The 21,531-nt window shown below is 35.9% G+C and overlaps 1 protein-coding gene across 6 annotated transcripts in view; it reads right to left on the bottom strand.

Annotated features, from left to right (window-relative positions):
• Nucleotides 1-704: 704 nt before the first annotated feature.
• SLC38A6 (solute carrier family 38 member 6) overlaps nt 705-21,531 on the bottom strand; it is a 63,240-nt gene continuing 42,413 nt past the window's right edge. For 5 of the 6 annotated variants that reach the window (XM_068544459.1, XM_068544478.1, XM_068544488.1 and 2 more), the window contains 10 exons: nt 20,545-20,627; nt 20,015-20,073; nt 11,621-11,686; nt 11,302-11,355; nt 9,248-9,327; nt 8,801-8,901; nt 3,320-3,444; nt 2,021-2,165; nt 1,820-1,914; nt 705-1,631 (listed from right to left, as the gene is read on the bottom strand). In XM_068544459.1, the coding sequence (XP_068400560.1) occupies nt 1,551-1,631; nt 1,820-1,914; nt 2,021-2,165; nt 3,320-3,444; nt 8,801-8,901; nt 9,248-9,327; nt 11,302-11,355; nt 11,621-11,686; nt 20,015-20,073; nt 20,545-20,627 (889 nt within the window). In that variant the 3' untranslated portion in view covers nt 705-1,550. The remainder of the gene's footprint in view (nt 1,632-1,819; nt 1,915-2,020; nt 2,166-3,319; nt 3,445-8,800; nt 8,902-9,247; nt 9,328-11,301; nt 11,356-11,620; nt 11,687-20,014; nt 20,074-20,544; nt 20,628-21,531) is intronic. The other variant, XM_068544468.1, reaches the window with a different exon arrangement.

Consider the following 21,531-nt stretch of genomic DNA (forward strand, 5'->3'; position numbering starts at 1 on the left):
ACAAAAGTTTCTTAGTCAGGATTTCGAGTCAGGGCAAAATACCAAGTGGAATAATCCAACAGTTTTGTTATTGGTGACTGATGTTGACATTAACCTACGAACTAAAATTCAATTTTGTATATAAACAATATACTGATTTCTTTAAAAACAAACAAAAAATTGTCTCAATATATTTAATAGCATTAAAAATTTCTCTGTGAAAGATGTTGTTAAGAGAATGAAAAGGCAACTCACAGACTGGGAGAAAATCTTTGTGAAACACATATCTGATAAAGGATTGGTGTCTAAAATATACAAAGAAGGCTTAAAACTCAACAATGTAAAAACAACCCAATTTTAAAAATCTGAACCTCACCAAAGAAAATATACAGATGGCAAATAAACATGTGAAAAGATGCTCAACATCATATGTCAATAGGGAAATGCAAATTAAAACAACAATGAGATACAACTGCACACCCATTAGAATGGCAAAAATCCGAAACACTGACAACACCCAATGTCGGCAAGGATGTGGAACAACAGGAACTCTCACACATTGCTGGCAGGACTGCAAAACGTTACAGCCACTTTGGAAGGCAGTTGGGCAGTTTCTTATAAGACTAAATATTCTACCATACCATGCAGCAATTGCTAAAAAATAGTCTTTGGTATTAACTCAAATAAGCTGAAAATTTCTGTCCACACAAAAGTCTGCATACAAATGTTTGTAGCAGCTTTATTCACAAATGACAAAATTTGGAAGCAAACAAGAGGTCATTCAACAGGTGAATGGAAAAACAAACTGTGGTACATCCATACAATGGAATACCGTCAGTGAAACAAACTGTGGCACATCCATACAATGGAATATTGTCAGTGAAACAAACTGTGGTACATCCATACAATGGAATATTGTCAGTGATTAAAAACAAAGAGCTATCAAGCTATGAAAAGACACGGAGACAACTTAAACGCACATTGCTAAGTGAAAGAAGCCAGCCCGAAAGGTTAGATACTATATGATTCCACCAAATGACATTTTAGAAAAGGCTCTTGGGGAATGCTCATGGTTTTTATGGAGACAGTAAAAAGATCAGTGGTTGCATCAAAAGTGAACCCTACTGTAAACTATGAACTTCAGTTAATAGTAATGTATCAAAGTTGGCTCATCAAGTATAACAAATGTACTTCACTAATGCAAGATGTTAGTAATGTGGGACACTATGGGTGTGCTGGAATGAGGGAATATATGAGAACTCTCTGTACTTTCTGTTCAATTGCTTCTGTAAACGTTAAAACTACCCTAAAAAATAAAGTCTGTTAATTAAAAAAAAAAAACACAAACAAAAGATGCTCAACATATTCAAGAGCATTTTGAGTTTCTTATTTTGATTAAAACTGCTATGTCTACTTTCCCCTACCGGCTCCTGTTTTGTTCTGCTTTTCTGTCAATGTTTGCAAAAATGTTAACCCATATAAAGAGGATTCATCCAAGGTGCCTTCCAGAATAATTCCTTTTTGCATTTGGAGGTAAATTATTCAGCAAAAGACGTGGGAAAATATTTCTTTCACTTATTAATCCAATTAAAAATAATGAGTGCTAAACTAAAATTACCAACCAAAATACCAAAGATGAGCAAAACAAACGCCTGTGGAAATAAGGAAAAAAGATAAAGAACAATTAGAGCATTATTTTAAACCTTCACCTGCTCCAATAATGTACATTATAGTTCAAAATACATTAACTTTTGTGATGTAGGTAAAATACTTAATTATAAAATGACAAGTTATTTCTTAAAATAAGATTCTTAAAAGAAACAAACAAAAATCAACCTACCCCAAACTTTTTCCATGAGAGAAAATCCTCTCTGCTCAGTTTAAGATAAAACAGTCCCGGGAACACAAAAATCAAACACGTTGATGTACTGGAACCTTAAAGTGGGGAGGAAAAGAAAAGAATATTGCCAGATTCAGATGTGAGGCTGGATGACAATTTAATCTATTGTAGAAAATGGAATTTTTGAAATAGAAAACTTACCAACTACACCAAATACATTCCTAATGTCAGGAACATATATCGCAAGTAAAACAATGATAATATTGAGAGCTACAGTGATCAAAGAATGGCGAATCCACGAGAATGGAAAATTGGAGAAAAACATCATCATTAAAGCTTTCCTTGCCTGTATAACAGAAAAAGATTTAAGCAAAGAGGAGGTATCAAAGCCAAACTACTTGCTTAGGGAAACACATGTATGGTACAGTTACCATGATATTCTTGCCCTCTAAACCATTTAGATTCCAAAAATATGGCATAAACTATTACTGTAAGGTATTTATTGCATATAAACTGAGAAATATACCTATCTGTGTGAGCTTCATAAAAACTGTTTTGGTTTTATTCTTGAAAAAGTTTTCACATGCAATTTCTTTCGGTTGTATAATTTTCAAAATTACCAACAATAACACTTTGTGAAGAAATCACAGAGTATCATTTTCATGAAATTCAACAGATAAAAGAACAAATGGTTTAAAACAGAAAAAGAAGTCATGCCATGATAAAGAAATACCATTTGCTGTTTTATGTTATATTATCTGTTTCACAGCATGTAAATGTGAAAACTAGTTCATGATGCTCTCCACTGCTAAGGCGGCCAACAGGCAGTCACGTCCCACAAGCGTTTACCCAGCCCCCGCTGCACTCCTGGCGCTGCGGTCCCCACAGGGAGACGGCCCCAGTCTTAAGGAGCTCCCCGTTCAGGGGCTCAAGTCGTCCACTAGAAGCATCTGTACCCAAAGCCTATGATTCTATTCTCCCAGAAATTCTCAAGAGTCTTACATATGGCAACTAAATGCCGAGCGATGATCTGCTGTGCCCCTTAAACTATAACTCTAGAGCAAATAAAATCTGTGACTAAGATTAGACTAGAACGTCTATGTGAAAATAAATTTCCAATAAACTAGAAGGAGCTTATTTTTGCTGACTTGACTTTTTCCTCTTCCCGCACATTCTTTTGAAAACAGAATACAGAATTAAAGGGGAAAAAAAAAACCCAAAAAACTTTAGAAGAACGATAGTCTCTAAATTGGAAACAATGCTGTGGGAGAGCGTAAATCTAAACTAAATCTGAAAAAGCACAAATTAGTTTAGCGGTTCACTGTTATTTTTGTGCTTTCATGGGGCCATAGGCAAGTATGAGGTCTTTGATCAATTACTGGACAAATGAATAAGATATACAAGACTAGATGTGATTCAAACATTCTAGTCTGTAAAGAATTAGTGTCGCCATATTAGGGAGCTGCTACACCAAGCAACAAAACCTTTAAGAGTACTTACAGGGAAGTGGATTAGAGGGACTGTCAAAAGCACAGCAAATAGTATGCATAACTTCACAGTCATGACGACAACATCATGTGGCAAGTATTTACTATAACCTTGTAGTAATTCTGACGCCACACTGTCTGCAAATTTAAAAAACAATAATAAGGATCACATTATAAACTACTAAGATGTTAATAACAGTAACATTATTTTCCTTTGCACAAACGGATCTTAACAGATTTTGGATTCCCAGTACCAAATCCATCTCTGGCCTTTTTCCTATCCTATGAAACACAGAGACATTAAGTAAATATCTTCTGGAAACCTACAGTGTTTTCTTTTAATGAAACTAGAAATTGGCCCAGGCAGAATCTCTAAAATTATGACAATGAATATACATTTAAGAAAATCTCTTTAGAACTTTTCCATAATCTGAAGGTTTTGAACAACACTTATGTTATTTTATAAAGTGCTTTCATGTATACTACTGAATTTGGTCCTTATGATAACAATATAAGATAGGTAGCTAGGCTAAAAATTATTAACTGACTTGTCCAAGATCATACAGTACAAAGGGGCAGAGCTGGCAGAGCTGTACTCCCAAATTTTTTTGATGCCAAAGCCTTTCCTTAATATTGCAATGTTTTCTAGGATCTTATAGTTTTGTGCATGCTACCTGCTTCATCAACATTTCATCTATAGATTCATCTTTCATAAAAGAGAATGCAGTGTTAGGGTAATGGCTTCCTTAGCAAGCCAGTGTGGTAGTCAGTGACAGAATCTGAACAAGCTGACCATGCTTTGCTCTCTGGTGTTCTTCTATCCTCACGTCTTCCTCACTCCAAGCCAGAGGAGGGCTATTAAGAGTGAGAGTTCTCAAGAACACTCCATATCACTGCCTTGTAGGGAAAGATGAGCTTGTACTTAGAATAGAATTGTGGTTTTTTTGTTGTTGTTCTTTGTTTTTGTTTTTTTTAATTTGAGACCATACGGTTTGGAAAAGTCACTTTGGAGAAAATAAGAAGACAAATCAAATACACCTCTGTTTTCAAATACCTTAAAATTTAAAGGGGAGAGAAGATGAAGACACACACATATAATAGAAAGTGTGTAAACACAGACACACTTAAGTGGAAGGAGAAGGTCTAAACAAAGAGCTATGGTGATTCTGAACAGGGAAAGATAACTATGGCTTTGGGATGAACGTGAACGAAATCCAGGAAGACTTGAGAAGAGTCATCATGATATAGTGAGCAGCAGGAGAGTAGAGGGGCTTGAATTCTGCGATCAAACAGACTAAGATTCAAATCCTACTCTTACTAGCAACTTAACTTCTCTGAGTCTCTTGGTTTTTACATTTGTAAAATGGGGACAATAATATATTGACCTACAGAGTTACTGAGAACATGACATGAGTTAATGTATGTGTGCTGACATTCAAAGATGTGGGGAAGAAATTCTCTCTGGTAGCAATACGCATCCAAGAAAATGAGCAGCCCAATAGCACTTCAGAGGCTGAAAGACTGTGCGGTAGAGCAAAGAGAGTAGTGGGTGATAAGGCTGGAAATGCATTTAAGACCAGTAACAGAGCTCTTCGTAGGGTCTGGACTCAATCTGGTAGGCCACAGAGATGCAATGACTTCTGAAGAACAGTGCATTATGATCTGAACTAAGCAGGAAGACAGATTGGAAGAAAAAGAGGCCCAAAACAGGAATAACAGTTAGAAGGCTACTGTCATAACCACTGAGAGGTAACGAGAATTTGAACTAGATTAGTAATGATGGAAATGGGATAGAAACTAATTGTTGAAAGTATCAAAGACATACTTGATATAACGTGGGACTAATGGAACAAGTAAGAGATTAAGAAGAGCCAGGAAAGCTGGATTCTAGTCCCAAATATGTGAGATACTTGTGACTCTTTTGAAAAATATAGCAAACTATTTTATTTCCATTTTCTGAATCATAAAAATGAGCTATTAACACTTACTGCTTAAGAACTTTGTAGACTTTTAAAATGGTCTGGTTATTATGCAACATTTGGGTATTGGCCTGGTTTACCAGAGGAACACTTTTTATTCCTCACCTTATCATGCTTTAACATCTGTAATCAGAGCCAATATTATTAATCTAGGTACATACTTATTGGTCCTTTTAATCTGATAAAATTTAGATATTAACTAAGCCTTGAGAGCACTGAATGAAAGGATCCCAAGCAGCTCCAGAAGCCTGAAGAACTAGATTTATTACAAATTCAAAATACCGGTTACATGTCTACTTTCTACTTTCCCAAGACAAAAACCTTTTTCCTGAGCCAGTCAATTCTGTGTTCTTAGCTGAGCCTTATGCAAGGGATAGAGTACAACACAATTCTCTGCATTCAGACAAATCTCTACAAATCTCAGGAAGAACCTGATGGTGATCTCTGCAAGTTATATATTCTATTGAAGTCAGGAGGCTGTCCTGTTTAATACACACTGTCAAACAGGGGATGAAGTTTATAAAGATTATCACAGAGTAACAGAAAGATCACTGGATTAATATTCAGGAGACATACCACTAATTGTGAGACAGGTCACTTCACCTCTTGGACTTAAGCTACTCATCTATAAAATGAGTTGAAGGCGTTAATTTGTGACAAGCCCTTCTGATAAGGTCTCAAGCTCTTCTGATAAGGCCTCAAGCTCAATCAGCAATTTCTTTCTGTAAGACTGACAGCTACTGCTATTCCAATAGAAATATACTGTAAAAGACTTTCAACCCAAAAAAGAAACACTGTGAATAGCAAATCAATATCTGAATCTTCTTCTGTCTTTGGAGAAGGAACTACTTTTATATCATTCTTTCTTTCCTTCTATCTATCTATCTATCACCTACCTACCAGCCTACCATGTGATTTTCTTAGATCTGTATTTCTCCATTACATGAAGCGTGGATATTCTGAAGAATCTGCATCAGTGGAAAAGGGTTAAGTCAGAGACAACAGCTTTACTTGATAACCAGGAAAATCTCTGTGTAGGAAACATTTCACGTACATGATGAAAATATTTAGCCTCTGTGTTCAGGCAAAAATAGATAGATAGATAGATAGATAGATAGATAGATAGATAGATAGATAGATAGATATGCCTGGAGCTTAAGTGAGCCAGGTTTTTCCAAAAGTTCACTTTGCGAAAAACTTGGAATGAAGGGAATTTGGATTCTGTGGCATAATTCCGGAGGAGGCAGAACAGTAATAAAGGCATTGACTCTGGAGAGAATCAGAATTGGATTCAAATCCCAACTCGTTATTCATTAGCTGCAGGTACTGGCCAAAGTGCCCAACCTATCTGAACCTATATCTTGCAGAGTCATCATAAGGACTGAGTTAGGCAATGTATATAATAAAACACCTGGCACATACAGAATAAATGTTAGCTCAATAAATGCATTAGCATCCATCCTTCCTCCACTTCCCTTTCCATCTAAGCTTTCTTATAATTTAACATAGCTCCTAACATCTCGTGGTAATATTTTTGCAACTACTTTTCAGCTGTCCTGGAAATTGGTAGGCCATTTGAGGTTTCTTCCAGATAGCTCTATTGATCCATAGGGAAGAAAAGGAGGTCCATTTTTTGGACTTTTTCTCAATTTTGGAAGATCCTTAAATATATCCCTAAATAGTATTTGTGCCAGGTGACAATTTCAATTTATAAAAATATACAGCTATTCCACTAAGTTTTTGCTGAATCCCAACGAAGACCCTGCTGTAGTATCTCATTGTTATAGAAAAGTATCACTGTGCTCAACTCTGTACAAAAACAAACGTAACAACCAAAAATAGTTTATGTATTTCAAGAATTTTATTTCCTTAACAATGATCAAAAAAGTTTAACAATCTGCTTTAACTTTCATTGTAGTGTATCCATGCTCATGTTGGAAGTAGGAAGTAACGCTCTTCCGGATGGTGTGTACAGAGCTCTACCACTCTTATTCAACATAGTACAAAAATGCAAGAGCAGATTTAGATTCATCAATCGCCTTTATTACTGTTGAAATGACATACAGTTAGCAAGAAAAGGACTATATAGAGCAATTATAATTTTCTCACATACTGAAAAGTCTAAGATAATACACTGATAATAATATACTGAAAAGTTACCATATTTAAATTAAGTTCCATTAATGACAGTAAGAAGAGAAGTACAGTGCTGAAAAAAGAGCACCTGAAATTATGAAATAATTGCAATAATAATGATAACAGTAATGATAATACACCACCAGCAGTAGCTCTCCTTTGTGGAAGACTGCTGTGTGCCAGATACTGTAACAGGCATTTTACATATAACTTATTTCCTCTTCAATATAACTCTATACAATTATCCCTGTGTTACAGATTAGGAGATGAAGATAGTACAAGGTGAAGTACCCTGGTTCAAGGCCACACAGCTAGTTAGAGCACAGTGGTTTTTTGAATCATATTTGTTGGGTTTCAAAATCCATACTCTTTCCACGGGGCTTAGGAAAGGTAGTTATGCAAGTAAATGTCCAAAAACTTGTCAGACTTGAAAAAACTCTGGAAGGTAAGCAAAGCACCATCACAAGCCATCGTGAATGTCTAAAACCTGAAACACATGCACAAGGCCACTGACCGTGAAATCAGAGTCAGAACAGCTAAATATCACAAAAGTAATAATAGCCATCTACCTGGAGCGTTGTTATAGGGGCATTCATAAACTGAGAAGTGTATTCAAGGATTTGACAAATTGAGTGCAGTTTGTTATAATGTGTTTGTTTGCAAATTAAACAAGTGTGCTTGCAAATTTAACAAGAGAGCTTACAATTTTTTTTCTTGTTCTAGACTTTTAAGTTTTATTTTTTCTTGAGGTTCTTACCAGAAGAGAAAAAAACTCACCAAGCACATAACTTTTCAAAAGTAAATAAAAGAAAATTTTACTTTTATTTTATGAATTTAAAAGAATCCTTTAAAAATTTAGAGAGAAAGTTCATGGCAAAGCACAGAATACACACTGCAGAACTGTGTGAATTAAATCTAAAGGCAGAGGTCTCTGACATAAGGGTACAACTATAGTCCAAGTAAAACCCTTTCCTTTCTCAACTTGTTCTTTTGCAATTAAGATGACTGATTCTCTCAACCTCCCAAACTGCTGAACTAGAGTCTAACATATTGAATTCTCAATTAAAAAAAAAAAAAATCATTATTGCACTTTTTTTTTTTTCTCGTAGAAAGACTTCAGTGTTTCTAAGCCCGAGATTTTACTTGGGTGTTTAAGAAAATTTTCATATGAAGTTATCAATCTTGAATTTGATCCACCTTTTTAAGAGAAAGAAAATCAGTTCTTTAAGGCCTGTAGAGCCACCACAGTGGTGCACTGAATTCTGGCAGCCTGAACAAATTAACTTGCTAATGAAAGGCAGAAACAAAGTCCATATTCAGGTGTGAGATCACCTACAGAACAATTTATTTTGTCATCTATAATGAAATAATATACTTACCATAAAAAGTGAGGTACCCAAAGAGTGCAGATATAAAATAAATGAGAAAACTTAAAGCAATTGCTGTATTGGTTACATTCTGCATCCTTTTCTTAGAAGGTCTAAAAGAAAAAAATGGTAAAATTAGAATCTGTGATCTGAATTATATCTAAATAGATAAATATCTCCCAAGCTATTCAAAAGGATTCCTTAATCACTCAAGACCTAGTTCTCTAATAACTACACACTAGAATTCTTGATTTGAAATTACTGCACAAAGGATTATGCTTCAAAGAAACATTCTCAACTTAGAACTAAGTCTTGGTTGTTTTGTTTTGTTTTAAACTAACACCTACAATCCAGTCGTGGGAGGAAAGGATTCACAGAGGAGAATGTTATTCAATCTGAAAGTCCTAGAAGTAAAAAGACATACTAACACATTTTAAATATTCCAGGATTCTATAGTACCTTTGAAGTTCACAGTATATGGGCAATATTGAGGTGTGGCAGAGAAATGAAAAAGCCATGGTTGGTATGGCATAAGCACTCTGAAAAAAAAATTTTTTAAAGATGAAATTATTAAATGCTACTCTGTTGAAACCACTACTTCATTTGACAATAAAATCAGTTCTCCAAAAAAAAAAATCAATTTAGTTAAATTTCTTTCATGTTTCATGAATCACCTGTTTATAAAATAAGAGGTTTTTTTTTTTTTTAAACGAGACACACAATTATGGTCCCCAGTAAATATTTTACTTGATAACTGTATTGCCCACACTAGCCAAAATATTTCTTGGCTGCTTCCACATCATGTTGGTTTTACTACAATCACTGCTGCTTCTATATTATATCAGTAAGATAAAAATAATTAAGGTAAGATAAATAACATTTAGGTAAGATGAAAAATAATAACATTTTAGAAATGAGCTTATTGTAATTCTGTCTTTCCTAATGCATGTATTAGGAAACTCAAATACATCTTATTACCCTAAACAGCAATAATAGTTAATGCTTTTGAACCTCCTTTCACCAACTCAATTCAAGTACCAACTTAATCTAAGAGAATACTGAATATATTAATCACATCTTAGCATCTATAACTAGGGTCTCTTTTGATGGGAATGAACATGATTTATTCTAGACCAACAAATTCATACAGATCCACTGGACTATATGAACAAAAGTTGTTGTTTTTTAAAATTAGAATAGTTAAGAACCAGAGAAAGTTACAAAGCAAACAAAAGTTACCATCTAAATGAAAACACTGTCTTTACAAAATAGATGGTGATGATTTACTTTCTCTTTTCTACTCTAAAAAAATTTCTCCTTAACTAACTTAAGGCTTTTCAGCAAAAGAAGTTCCAGATGACTGTAGATCTATCTTCAGACACAAGGCCTCCTAAAATATCGTAAGAGAGCTGGCAGGAAGGAAAGCTGTAGCATTTCCCAAGGCTAGATTAGGAGAATGAAATTCAATTCACAAATTCTCTTTCATATACTGCTCAGTTTCCTGGCTTGTCAATTACCCTACCTAAATCTTTAAGGCACTGGAGGCCTTTACCATGTAAAAGACGTGGTAACCTCCCTTGTGGGGCCAGAGAGACATTTCTCATTTAAAAACTGGGGAATAAGGGAGTTCCCTGGTGGCATAGTGGTTAGGATTCCAGGCTTTCATTGCTGTGGCCCGGGTTCAATCTCTGGTTGGGGAACTGAGATTCCGTAAGCTGCAAGGCACGGCCAAAAACAAAACAAGACAACAACGAAAAAGAACTCTGGGGAATAAAAAGGAAAATTTTGCATGGAGGAGTTATCACACTAAAATGCTACACTAATAGAGTTATACATGAGTAGTGGGGATCCTAGTATCTGGGACCTGCATTTTAGCAGAATCAAAAAGTGTACGTGAAGAAACCTGCAGCAACAAGGAACACGTGGAGCTCTTCTAGAATGGTAAAGTAGAGATCATTCAGATCAGTTTCCTGTCTCCTCTGCTGATGCTCAGGGGCTCTTGCAGGCATTTCAAATACCCTAGGGCTCTCAGAGAAGGCAAGGGGGACTTGGTCCTTCTGCCTCTGCTACAGGCATCATAAATTTCAACTTTGGAATGTCAGCCAGAAGATGCATTGGCAGCGCTCAACTGCTGGTCCAAGGATGAGGCTGTCTAGCCACAGACCAAGGTTCTACTCACAGGGGAGGAGTTTTTGATATAATTGGCTATTTAGCTTTACAAGTCCAGAGGGCAACAGGAAGTCTGTATGCACAGAGGACCTTATTGGCCAGACCAGACATTCAGTAAATCTGTTCTCTTAGGCAGTGGCCCATTTAAAACAGGCTCCATTTAAAGGCGTGCCAAAAAAAGGTGGCTGTTTCATAATGGGCCACCTTCTGGTAAGCAACCCTATACTGAGCACTTTCATGAAAATTAATTAGTTACAGGTAAAAGACCTAAGAGACCCTGTTACACAAATCTCTTAAACTTGAAATGTGAAAAAACTAAAAGTATCTGTTAATAACTTACACACCTCTTTGGAGAAATGAAAGAGCTTTGGTTTACAATCATCTGTAGCATTTGAAATCTGTTTAAGAGGATTGAGGGGAAAGAGAGAAACCAACAGTCATTAAAAGTTAGAATACATCAAAAAAAAACCAAGATGAATTTATTATTACTGGGCTTTCAAATAAAAATATTTCAAAACAAAGTTCCAAAATGCAATATAGCCATTACTTTTTTATTAATTAGGAAAAAAATCATTATTAGTCATATTTTATTTTTCTTTTTAGCTTAAAATAAAAAGGAAGAAACTGCAAAAAGAAAAAACCAAACAAAAACAAAACAATTACCTGGGAGTATTGCTCTACAGAATTTAATGTCAGAGGACAAGGGATGGACCATTTTTTGATTATTATCTGTAAGGATAAGTAGGATCAGATGATTTCTTACCAAATTCATGACAAGAAATTGATTTCAAATAGGTCAGTATTATTTCAATTAATCTAACACCATACCAAATAATATGCTAACTAATAAAAGATTCTTTGTTCATGTCATTTCCCTAGATAGAATGGGGCCATCATCTGACACGGGCAACTATGGTGGGAGAGCATGGGGGGCCGCATAGTTGTTTGGTGGAGATCTCCCTCACTGAAGACTGAGAGCTTTCAAAACTCCAATAGTATCAAGGCATTAAAAGAAAATCCAACTCAGAATGCAAACATGATGTTTTTAGTGACAATAGTGCAAGAATATGGCTATCTGTGGACCTGGCATCAGTAGCAGACAGAGAAATATTAATAGCAGTTTTGGAAATGGTCACAGGTAGATGCAAAGGGGGAGGCTCAGGGATTTCTGATGGATGAGCACTGGCCCTCCTTGCTTTTTTCAGACTTATATCACTTTTGGTGAATGTGGATGAAGGTGGCAAAGAATAAGAGCACAAAGCTACGGAACTAGACCTGGTAAAAATGAATTTTTTAAAAAATTAAAAGAAATCCAGAGGGCTGCTATTTCCCAGAAACAGTCAATGAAAATGTTTCAGGATTTTACTCTTAATTGTGGCCATCCTGTTCCTAGACCTACAGTTGAGTTGGTCAACATTACCACTGTTGTAGTTGTTTCAAGGCACTTAATTACTCTGTAAATACTTGCTCTAGGCTGAAATCCAGCATACAAAAGGGCAAGGGAGAATAAAGGAAGCATCTGTCCTTTGCAGAAGACCAGTAAGTAAATATTATACTATTCCTATTCGGTATTTATCTAGTTTTAGATTTTAACTAATTCAGTCAAAATTTTACATAGTGATAAAACAAACCCAAGGAAAACATATACTTTTAGGATTAAATTAATGAGTCAACTAAAAAATTACTCTTATTTAAAACCCTCGCCGAGAGAAAAAAAACTGTAAGGATAAACTGGGCAAGTTGCTTTGATATTTCTAGGTAAGTTTTCAATACGGAATAAAACTAAATGGTCAACTTACCAAAAGGAAAGAAAAAACAAAATCAAAAGCAATAATCTCACCATATTTTTTTTCTGATATGTTTGCCCAAAAAGGATGAGGATGGGGTGGGGCAGAAGCAAAGTTGTTACTGGTCTCTCTCTCCAGCCCTGCTCCAAATTCAGCATCTCACATTTCCCCCTGACTAACAGTGGAGGTGGCAGCAGCAACAACCATTTACATTGTGTACCAGGTAGTTTGATAAGGTCGGTATGTGACCTACCTCATTTTATCAGCTGTTATTACGAGACTTGCAAACCCCAATATTTCAAAACAGTGCTCCAAAATGCAAGAAAATGATTATTTTTTTATTAATTAGAAAATATCATTAGCAGCCTGATTTTATATTAACATAAAATTCAGTTACTACAGCTAATTTCTCTGCAGAGACCCATCTCAAGCCCAAGTGACGTCCTATAAAGCAGAAGTACAGAAGAGGAATAGAAGATACCTGACAACAAAGGGTAACAGGGAGTCCTTGCTCAAGTTGAAGGCAGAACACAGTAAGAAGATAAACCCAGGGGTCAGAAAGAAAGACAAAGGGAAAAAGAAGATTAAGCATTAAAAATACTTGTTCACTTGCACAGGAGGCCCTTCCCTCTTCTCTCTGCTCCAAGTCATTCCCATCTTTCAAGCCTCAGCTCAAGTTTTATTTCCTTCCACATCCTTCTTTATTCTACCTGTTGGTGATCCTTCTCTCCTCTCAACTCTTATGTCACTCCTATTTTGAAGCAAATAAATCAGTACTTAATTATGTATTGACTACATTGTTCTCTATTTTTTTTCTGATAAATTTATCTTATTTCCCTGACTAGAATGGCAGATCCTTAAGGGTGGTGTCCTGATTAATCTCCCACAACTCTAATGCCTACCATAGTGCTCAGCAGAAGGAAATCCAAATCTAACCAAAATCGATTCATATAGTTCTCTATTTTCATTACTGACTTATTAAAATATTACTTCAAATATTAGTATTAGAATACTAACCTGTACTCGACAGAACTTTTAGAAAGAATAGAAATTCATTTTTGTTCAAGAATGGACCAAAAAAGGTACCATCATGCTGAGCCACTGCTAAAATAAAATTTATTTTTAAAATTTTAGGTATTTCAGCAGGGCCAAAAATTTATGTCAAAAACTTATAAGCAAAATAAGGATCTGGGACAATAGATAAGAGTATAGGTTTTGATTTGCACTGTTTGGAGAGTATAATTTAAGAAAATAATAGTTTTCTGGACTGATTTTTAAAAATGTAATATAAATGCTATACAGATTTATTGATACAAACACATACTGATAAAAATAATCAGTGAAAAACGGTGCAATGGAAAAAAAATAATCAATGAAAAAATTGGAATCCATCAAAAAAAATTGGGGTTAATATATACATGTTTTCCTTAACCACTGTGTATTTTTAAACCTAATACTTAGAAAGCCTAAAATAAATTCAGGCATTTTATTGTGCTTTACTTTACTGCACTTCACAGATACTGTGTTTTTTAATGGATTGAAGGTTTGTGGCAGCCCTGCATTGAGCAAGGTTATGGGCACCATTTTTCCAAGAGCACTTGCTCACTTCGTGTCTCTGTGTCACATTTTGGTAATTCTCAAAATATTTCAAACTTCTTCATTACTATCATATTTGTTATCGTGACTGATGATCCGTGATCTTTGACGTAACTATTGTAATTATTTTGGGGTGCCATGAACTATGCCCACATAAGATGGCGAACCTAATTCATAGATGCTGTGTGTGCTCTGACTGCTCCACTGACTGGCACTTCTCGTCTCCCTCCCTCTCCTCAGGCCTCCCTATTCCCTGAGACACAACAATATTGAAATTAGGCCAATTTATAACCCTACCATGGCCTCTAACTGCTCAACTGCAAGGAAGAGTTGCACATCTCTCACTTTAAATCAAAAGCTAGAAATGATTAAGCTCAGTGAGGAAGGCGTGCTGAAAACTGAGATAAGCCGAAAGCTAGCCCTCTTGTACCAGACTGTTAGCCAAGTTGTGGATGCAAAGGAAAAGTTCCTGAAGGAAATGAAAAGTGCTACTCCAGTGAACACACAAATGATAAAAAAGGAGAAACAGCTTCACTGCTGATATGGAGAAAGTTTTAACGATCTGGATAGAAAATCAAACCAGCCACAACATTCCCTTAAGCCAAAGCCAAATCCAGAGCAAGGCCCTAACTCTCTTCAATTCTATGAAGAGTGAGAGAGGTGAGGAAGCTGCAGAAGAAAAGTCTGAAGCTAGCAGAGGTTGGTTCAATGCGGTTCAAGGAAAGAAGCCGTCTCCATAACATAGAAGTGCAAGGTGAGGCAGTAAGTGTTCATGTAGAAGCTGCAGCAAGTTATCCAGGAGTTCTAGCTAAGATCATTAATGAAGGTGACTACACTAAACAACAGATTTTCAGTATAGACCAAACAGCCTTCTATTGGAAGAAGATGCCATTTAGGACTTTCATAGCTAGAGAGGAGAAGCCAATGCCTGGTTTCAAAGCTTCAAAGGACAGCCTGACTCTCTTGTTAGGAGCTAATGCAGCTGGGGACTTTAAGTTGAATACAATGCTAATTTACCATTCCCCAAATCCTAGGACCCTTAAGAATTATGCTAAATCTACTCTGCCTGTGCTCTATAAATGGAACAACAAAGCTTTGATGACAACACATCTGTTTATTATTTTAAGCCCACTGTTGAGAACTACTGCTCAGAAAAAAAGACTCCTTTCAAAATACTATTGCTTGGGGACTTCCTTGGTGGTCCAGTGGTAAAGAATCCACCTTCCAATGCAGGGGATGCAGGTTCGATCCCTGGTCAGGGAACTAGGTTCCCACATGCCGCGGAGCACCTAAGCCCACGCGCCACAACTACTGAGCTTGCGTGCCTCAACTAGAGAGCCCATGCGCCGCAAACTACAGAGCCCACGCGCTTTGGAGCCCACGTGCCCTGGAACCTGTGTGCCACAACGAGAGAAGAGAAAACCTGCACGCCACAACTAGAGAGAAGCCTGTGTGCTGCAATGAAGAGCCCACGCGCCGCAACGAAAGATTCCTCAACGCATGCCTTAATGAAGATCCCGTGTGCCACAACTAAGACCCAATGCAGCCAAAAATAAAAAAGTTAAAAAAAAATATACTATTGCTCATTGACAATGCACCTGGTTACCCTAGAGCTCTGATGGAGATGTGCAACAAGATTCATGTTGTTTTCATGCCTCCTAACACAACATCCATTCTGCAGCCCATGGACTGAGGAGTAATATTGACTTCCAAGTCTTATTCTTTAAGAAACAATTGCATAAGGCTATAGCTGCTGGAGATGGTGATTCCTCTGATGGAGCTGAGCAAAGTAAAATGAAAACCATCTGGAAAGGATTCATCATTCTAGATGCCATTAAGTGCATATGTGATTCATGGGAAGAGATCAAAATATCAACATTAACAGAAGTTTGGGAGAAGTTGATTCCAACCCTCATGGATGACTTTGAGGGGTTCAAGACTTCAGTGGAGGAAGTCACTACAGATGTGGTGGAAAGAGGAAGAGAACTAGAATTAGAAGTGGAGCCTGAAGATGTGACTGAATTGCTGCAATCTCATGACAAAACTTGAATGGGTCCAGAGTTGCTTTTTATGGATGAGCAAAGAAAGTGGTTTCTTGAGATGGAATCTACTCCTGGTGAAGATGCTGTGAAGATTGTTGAGATGAATACAAAGGATTTACAATATTACATAAACTTAATTGATAAAGCAGTGGCACGGTTTGAAAAGATTGACTCCAATTTTGAAAGAAATTCTACTGTGGGTAAAGTGCTATCAAGCAGCATTGCATGCTACAGGAAATCATTCATGAAAGGAAGAGCCAATCGATGCAGCAATCTTCACTGTTGTCTTATTTTAAGAAATTGTCACAGCCTCCCCAACCTTTAGCAACCACCACCCTGATCAGTCAGCAGCCGTCAACATCAAGGTAAGACCTTCCACCAGCAAAAAGGATTACAACTCGCTGAAGGCTCAGATGATGATTAGCATTTTTTAGCAAGTTTTTTCTTTTACATTATAGGTTATTGCAAGATATTGAATATAGTTCCCTGTGCCATACAGTAGGTCCTTGTCGTTTACCTATTTTATATATAGTATGTGTATCTGTTAATCTCAAACTCCTAATTTATCCCTCCCCCTCTTTCCCTTTGGTAATCATAAGTTTGTTTTCTATGTCTGTGAGTCTGTTTCTGTTTTGTAAGTAAGTTCATTTGTGTCATTTTTTTAGATTTCACATGTAAGTGATATCATATGATCTTTGTCTTTCTCTGTCTGACTTACTTCACTTAGTATGTTAATCTCTAAGTCTATCCATGTTGCTGCAAATGGCATTATTTCATTCTTTTTATGTCTGAGTAAGCGATAAAGTATATTTAAATTAAGGTATGTACATTGTTTTCTTAGACATAATGCTATTGTACACTTAATAGTCTACAGTATAGGGTAAACATAACTTCTATATGCACTGGGAAACCAAAAACTTTGTGTCACTCGCTTTATTACAATACTAGGTTTATTGCAGTGGTCTGGAACCAAACCCGCAATATCTCTGAGGTATGCCTATATGCCAATTAAAAAGAGAATTAAGAAGAAAGTATACAGTGTCTTCACTGTCCCATTGTAGACCAAATTTAAATTGTGCTCCTAGGTAAAATCTGAGCAGACGGTTTGCAAAGCATAATAAATGCAGAATAAGGGTATTATTTCCATATGACAGCTACAGTAGGAATCTGCATCAAATTAAAGAGTATCTGCCATGACAGAAATGAAAACTGTGAAAACTACAATAGACATGCTGTATCAATACATTTTACCTGCTTCAAATTATTGGCTATAAAAACCAAATTACTCCTAACTATGCAATGCTTGTGTGGTCAATTATCTGTGCGGAAAATATTCAATGTGTGTACACTGATTCTCTTTAATATCCATATGTTCATTTGCAAATACAGGCCACTCTAAACCATGTAGATGCTTCTCAACAATCAAACTATGATGAAATTATTTGTTGTTTCCCTCTTAATGTGGCACCTAAAAAGCGTGTTTATGGATGTTAAGTAAACTTATTGTGGTAATCATCTCGCAATATATGTAAGTCGTCATTATGCTGCACACCTTAAACTTACGCAGCGCTGTTAGTTTATATCTTTATAATGTCAATTATATCTCAATAAAATAGAAAAAAATCTTTAAAAAAAAGTGTATGTTCAGGCTTCCCTGGTGGCGCAGTGGTTAAGAATCTGCCTGCCAACTCAGGGGACATAGGTTTGAGCCCTGGTCCGGGAAGATCCTACATGCCGTGGAGCAACTAAGCCAATGTGCCACAACTACTGAGCCTGTGCTCTACAGCCCGCAAGACACAACTACTGAGCTCACGTGCCACAACTACTGAAGCCCGTGCTCCTAGAGCCCATCCCGTGCTCGGCAACAAAAGAAGCCACCGCAACGAAGAGTAGCCCCTGCTCGCCGCAACTAGAGAAAGCCCGCACGCAGCAATGAAGACCCAATGCAGCCAAAAAAATAAAATAAATAAATAAGACCAGTAGGATATTAGAAATGAAAAAAAGAATTATTAGCAATAGATTATTTATTTTTAAAAGTGTATGTTCAATTCACTTACTTGTAAGATACAAGTTGGGCAAGTTTTGCAGGGGAGGGCAATGATTTTAATGTTGATAAATTCAACAAATGATTAAATGTAAGCACTGTTAAGTATTTTTAGTTTTAAGAGCATTCATTAAAGTATAAATATTTCTGTACACTGAAACCAGGGTCACTTTCACTTCATCTAAATAATCTAAAGTTGTTTTATCCTTGTATCCCAGAAGATAGTTTAGCCTAAGTTAAATGCATCCTAAATGTTTTGACAGCTTGGAAATCTGGTTCTATATGGTTTAACGAATGATGTGTTGTCTTGCTCTTTTGGATGGCATTTTTCTTTCATTCATTTCTCAGTAACAAAGTAGAGTTTAAATAAGCTTATGATTTTAAGAGTTTAATCAAGCCATTTAGGTATGTATCTTGGCAAGTTTAAAATGTTTAATCCTACTTAAGGTTTGACAGACTGACTATGGAATAAACTGCTAAGCAAAAAGAAAAAGGATTTTTTTTCCAAAATTTCACACAAAAATACAGTCTTTGGAATGTTAAAATCTGTTTTAGATGAATTAAAAAGAAATGAGGGGCTTCCGTGGTGGCGCAGTGGTTGAGAATCTGCCTGCCAATATGGGGGACACGGGTTCGAGCCCTGGTCTGGGAAGATCCCACATGCCGCGGAGCAACTGGGCCCGTGAGCCACAATTGCTGAGCCTGCGCGTCTGGAGCCTGTGCTCCGCAGCGGAAGAGGCTGCAATAATGAGAGGCCTGTGCACCGCGATGAGGAGCGGCCCCCGCTTGCCGCAACTAGAGAAAGCCCTCGCACAGAAACAAAGACCCAACACAGCCATAAATAAATAAATAAAAATAAAAAAAAAAATAAGAAATTCAAATTCTTTTATCTTTTAAAAAAAATGCTCTTATCTTTATATTAAATTATTTTATAAATATTAGAATAAAGTTTACCATCTGAGAGATATATTTCCTACGTTATAACAAAAATGAGCTAATTTAAAAAAACATTCCACACGTGAAAAAAAAAGATTTCTTTGCAGCAGGCTTTTCATGAGAGCTTAACCACGCTGAATAAACCAGACCAGATAGAATTCAGGCACTCCAATTCTTACTAGATCTCATCAACGGTTAAGCCCCTGAAGCTATGGTTTCGTTAATGGAACAAAGTTTCAAAAATTAAGATGACTAGGACCAAATTGATTTTACGGATTAGAACCAGCCTGATTCTCATGCTTGAGTATCCCCCAAAACACACACATACACACACAATATTGTACAGAAATAAATGGATACATACACCTAGCCAAAGAATTATACTCCATCTAAGGTTTTAACAGAATTAGTATGCTCTCCTCTCTAGTTAACCAGAAGAGAAACTGAATTTGAAATGCTATTCTAGCTAAGCCTCTTCAAAATAGATACAATGAAGGAAACAGTTTTGCAGAATAAAAGTGCTTTTAATAACACGTTGAAATAAAATGGGATACCTTCCCAACACAAAACAGAGTTAAGAGAAAAAAAGACATTAACACAATGAGTTCAATTTTAGTAAGGAGATAAGCAATACACTATATTTTAAACTTACCACAAGAGCAAAGAACACCATAAAGAAAAATGATAAACTACTTGTGTAGCCAAGAAAGCCTGTAAAATAACAGTAAAATAAAAAGCAATTTATAAGGAAAGTGATCCTAATGTGCAGCTAAAGCTATACATCTTGGGCATGTTTTTTATTACAGTGCTTGGTATCTGGGGCTTACGGCTGAGAATAACAACATTCCAACTATCTGTCACAGATCATTTATGTAGCTCTGTACAGCAGGATTGGAACTGGCTGACCACTAATGGTACACTGTAAGGAAAGGCTGCTCTTTAACGTTCCGTTGTAAAGATTTTATTTTAGTGGAGCAGACGAAATACTACTGCAAACCAAGTAATAGGTTAACTAGGCAGGGCTGAAAGCTGAACAACCTAAAAGTCCAAGTTCAAAATTATTCACAACCACCTTCTGCTAAAAATGTGGTACTATGAAATTTAAAAGCCCCTTAATATTATTTTCTTTCTTTCTTTTTCTTTTCTTCTAAACAAATTATGTCCTCTTCTATAAAGACTTACCTATTTTAGGAAGAAGTGTGAGAGGGAACACAATGGCAACACAAATGATTATTAGCAGTGTTTCTCCATCAAGATACCAAGACCTATTAGGAAAAAAAGTTCTATTTTAGGCACAGGACTTCAGTGTTTGTGTTTATACACACACACACACACACACACACACACACACACACACTCATACGGTATAACCATTACAACCAACCATTAGGAAAAGCCTACTTCTTTTTGTTAAAATATGTTCTTGTGGGATCCTATTATTCTTGTTAATGAATTCACATTTAAAAATGTATCAAAACAATGAGATGTCATTTTTCAACTACCAAATTAGCAAATATTTTAAAGTAAGATAATAGACAATGTGAGTGAAGAGTGATGAGATGTACACAAAACTAGTGAAAGTATGAACTGTGTAAATTACCTTTCTGGAAAGCAGTTTGGCAATAGATACTGAGAGCCTTAAAATATTTGACACTTAACAAATGACTATTAAAAATAAGAGAACAATCATCAATAAGAACATTTTTGTAAAAAGATGTTTACTGAAAACATTTAAAATAATGAAAATTGGAAACAAACATCTAAGACCATGACAATTTTAAAATAAATTATGAGACTATGGGACAATCATAAAAAAAACATTTTATAAGTATAATAATATACTGAATATATCATAAATATACTTAGTATGATAACAAGTTTGAGGGAAAATATAGATTCATTAAAAATGGAAAGGAACTGCAATATATTGATAGCCATTATCCCTGGGTGGTAGAATGATGGGTACTTTTTCTTCTTTATAGTTTTCCATATTTTTCAAATTTTCAGGAAAGGGCATGAACTACCAGGAGAAAACATATTACATTTTTCATATAAAAGCAATAGAATAATGAACAAGAAACGGTAGATTAAAAGTGTGATAGTGTCTTTGATTATTTAAAAAAAAATGGATGCACATTTTAAAAAAGTCAGAAAGATATACTTAAAATA

Source organism: Eschrichtius robustus, chromosome 1 (assembly GCF_028021215.1).
Source record: "Eschrichtius robustus isolate mEscRob2 chromosome 1, mEscRob2.pri, whole genome shotgun sequence".
Taxonomy (NCBI): Eukaryota; Metazoa; Chordata; class Mammalia; order Artiodactyla; family Eschrichtiidae; genus Eschrichtius; species Eschrichtius robustus.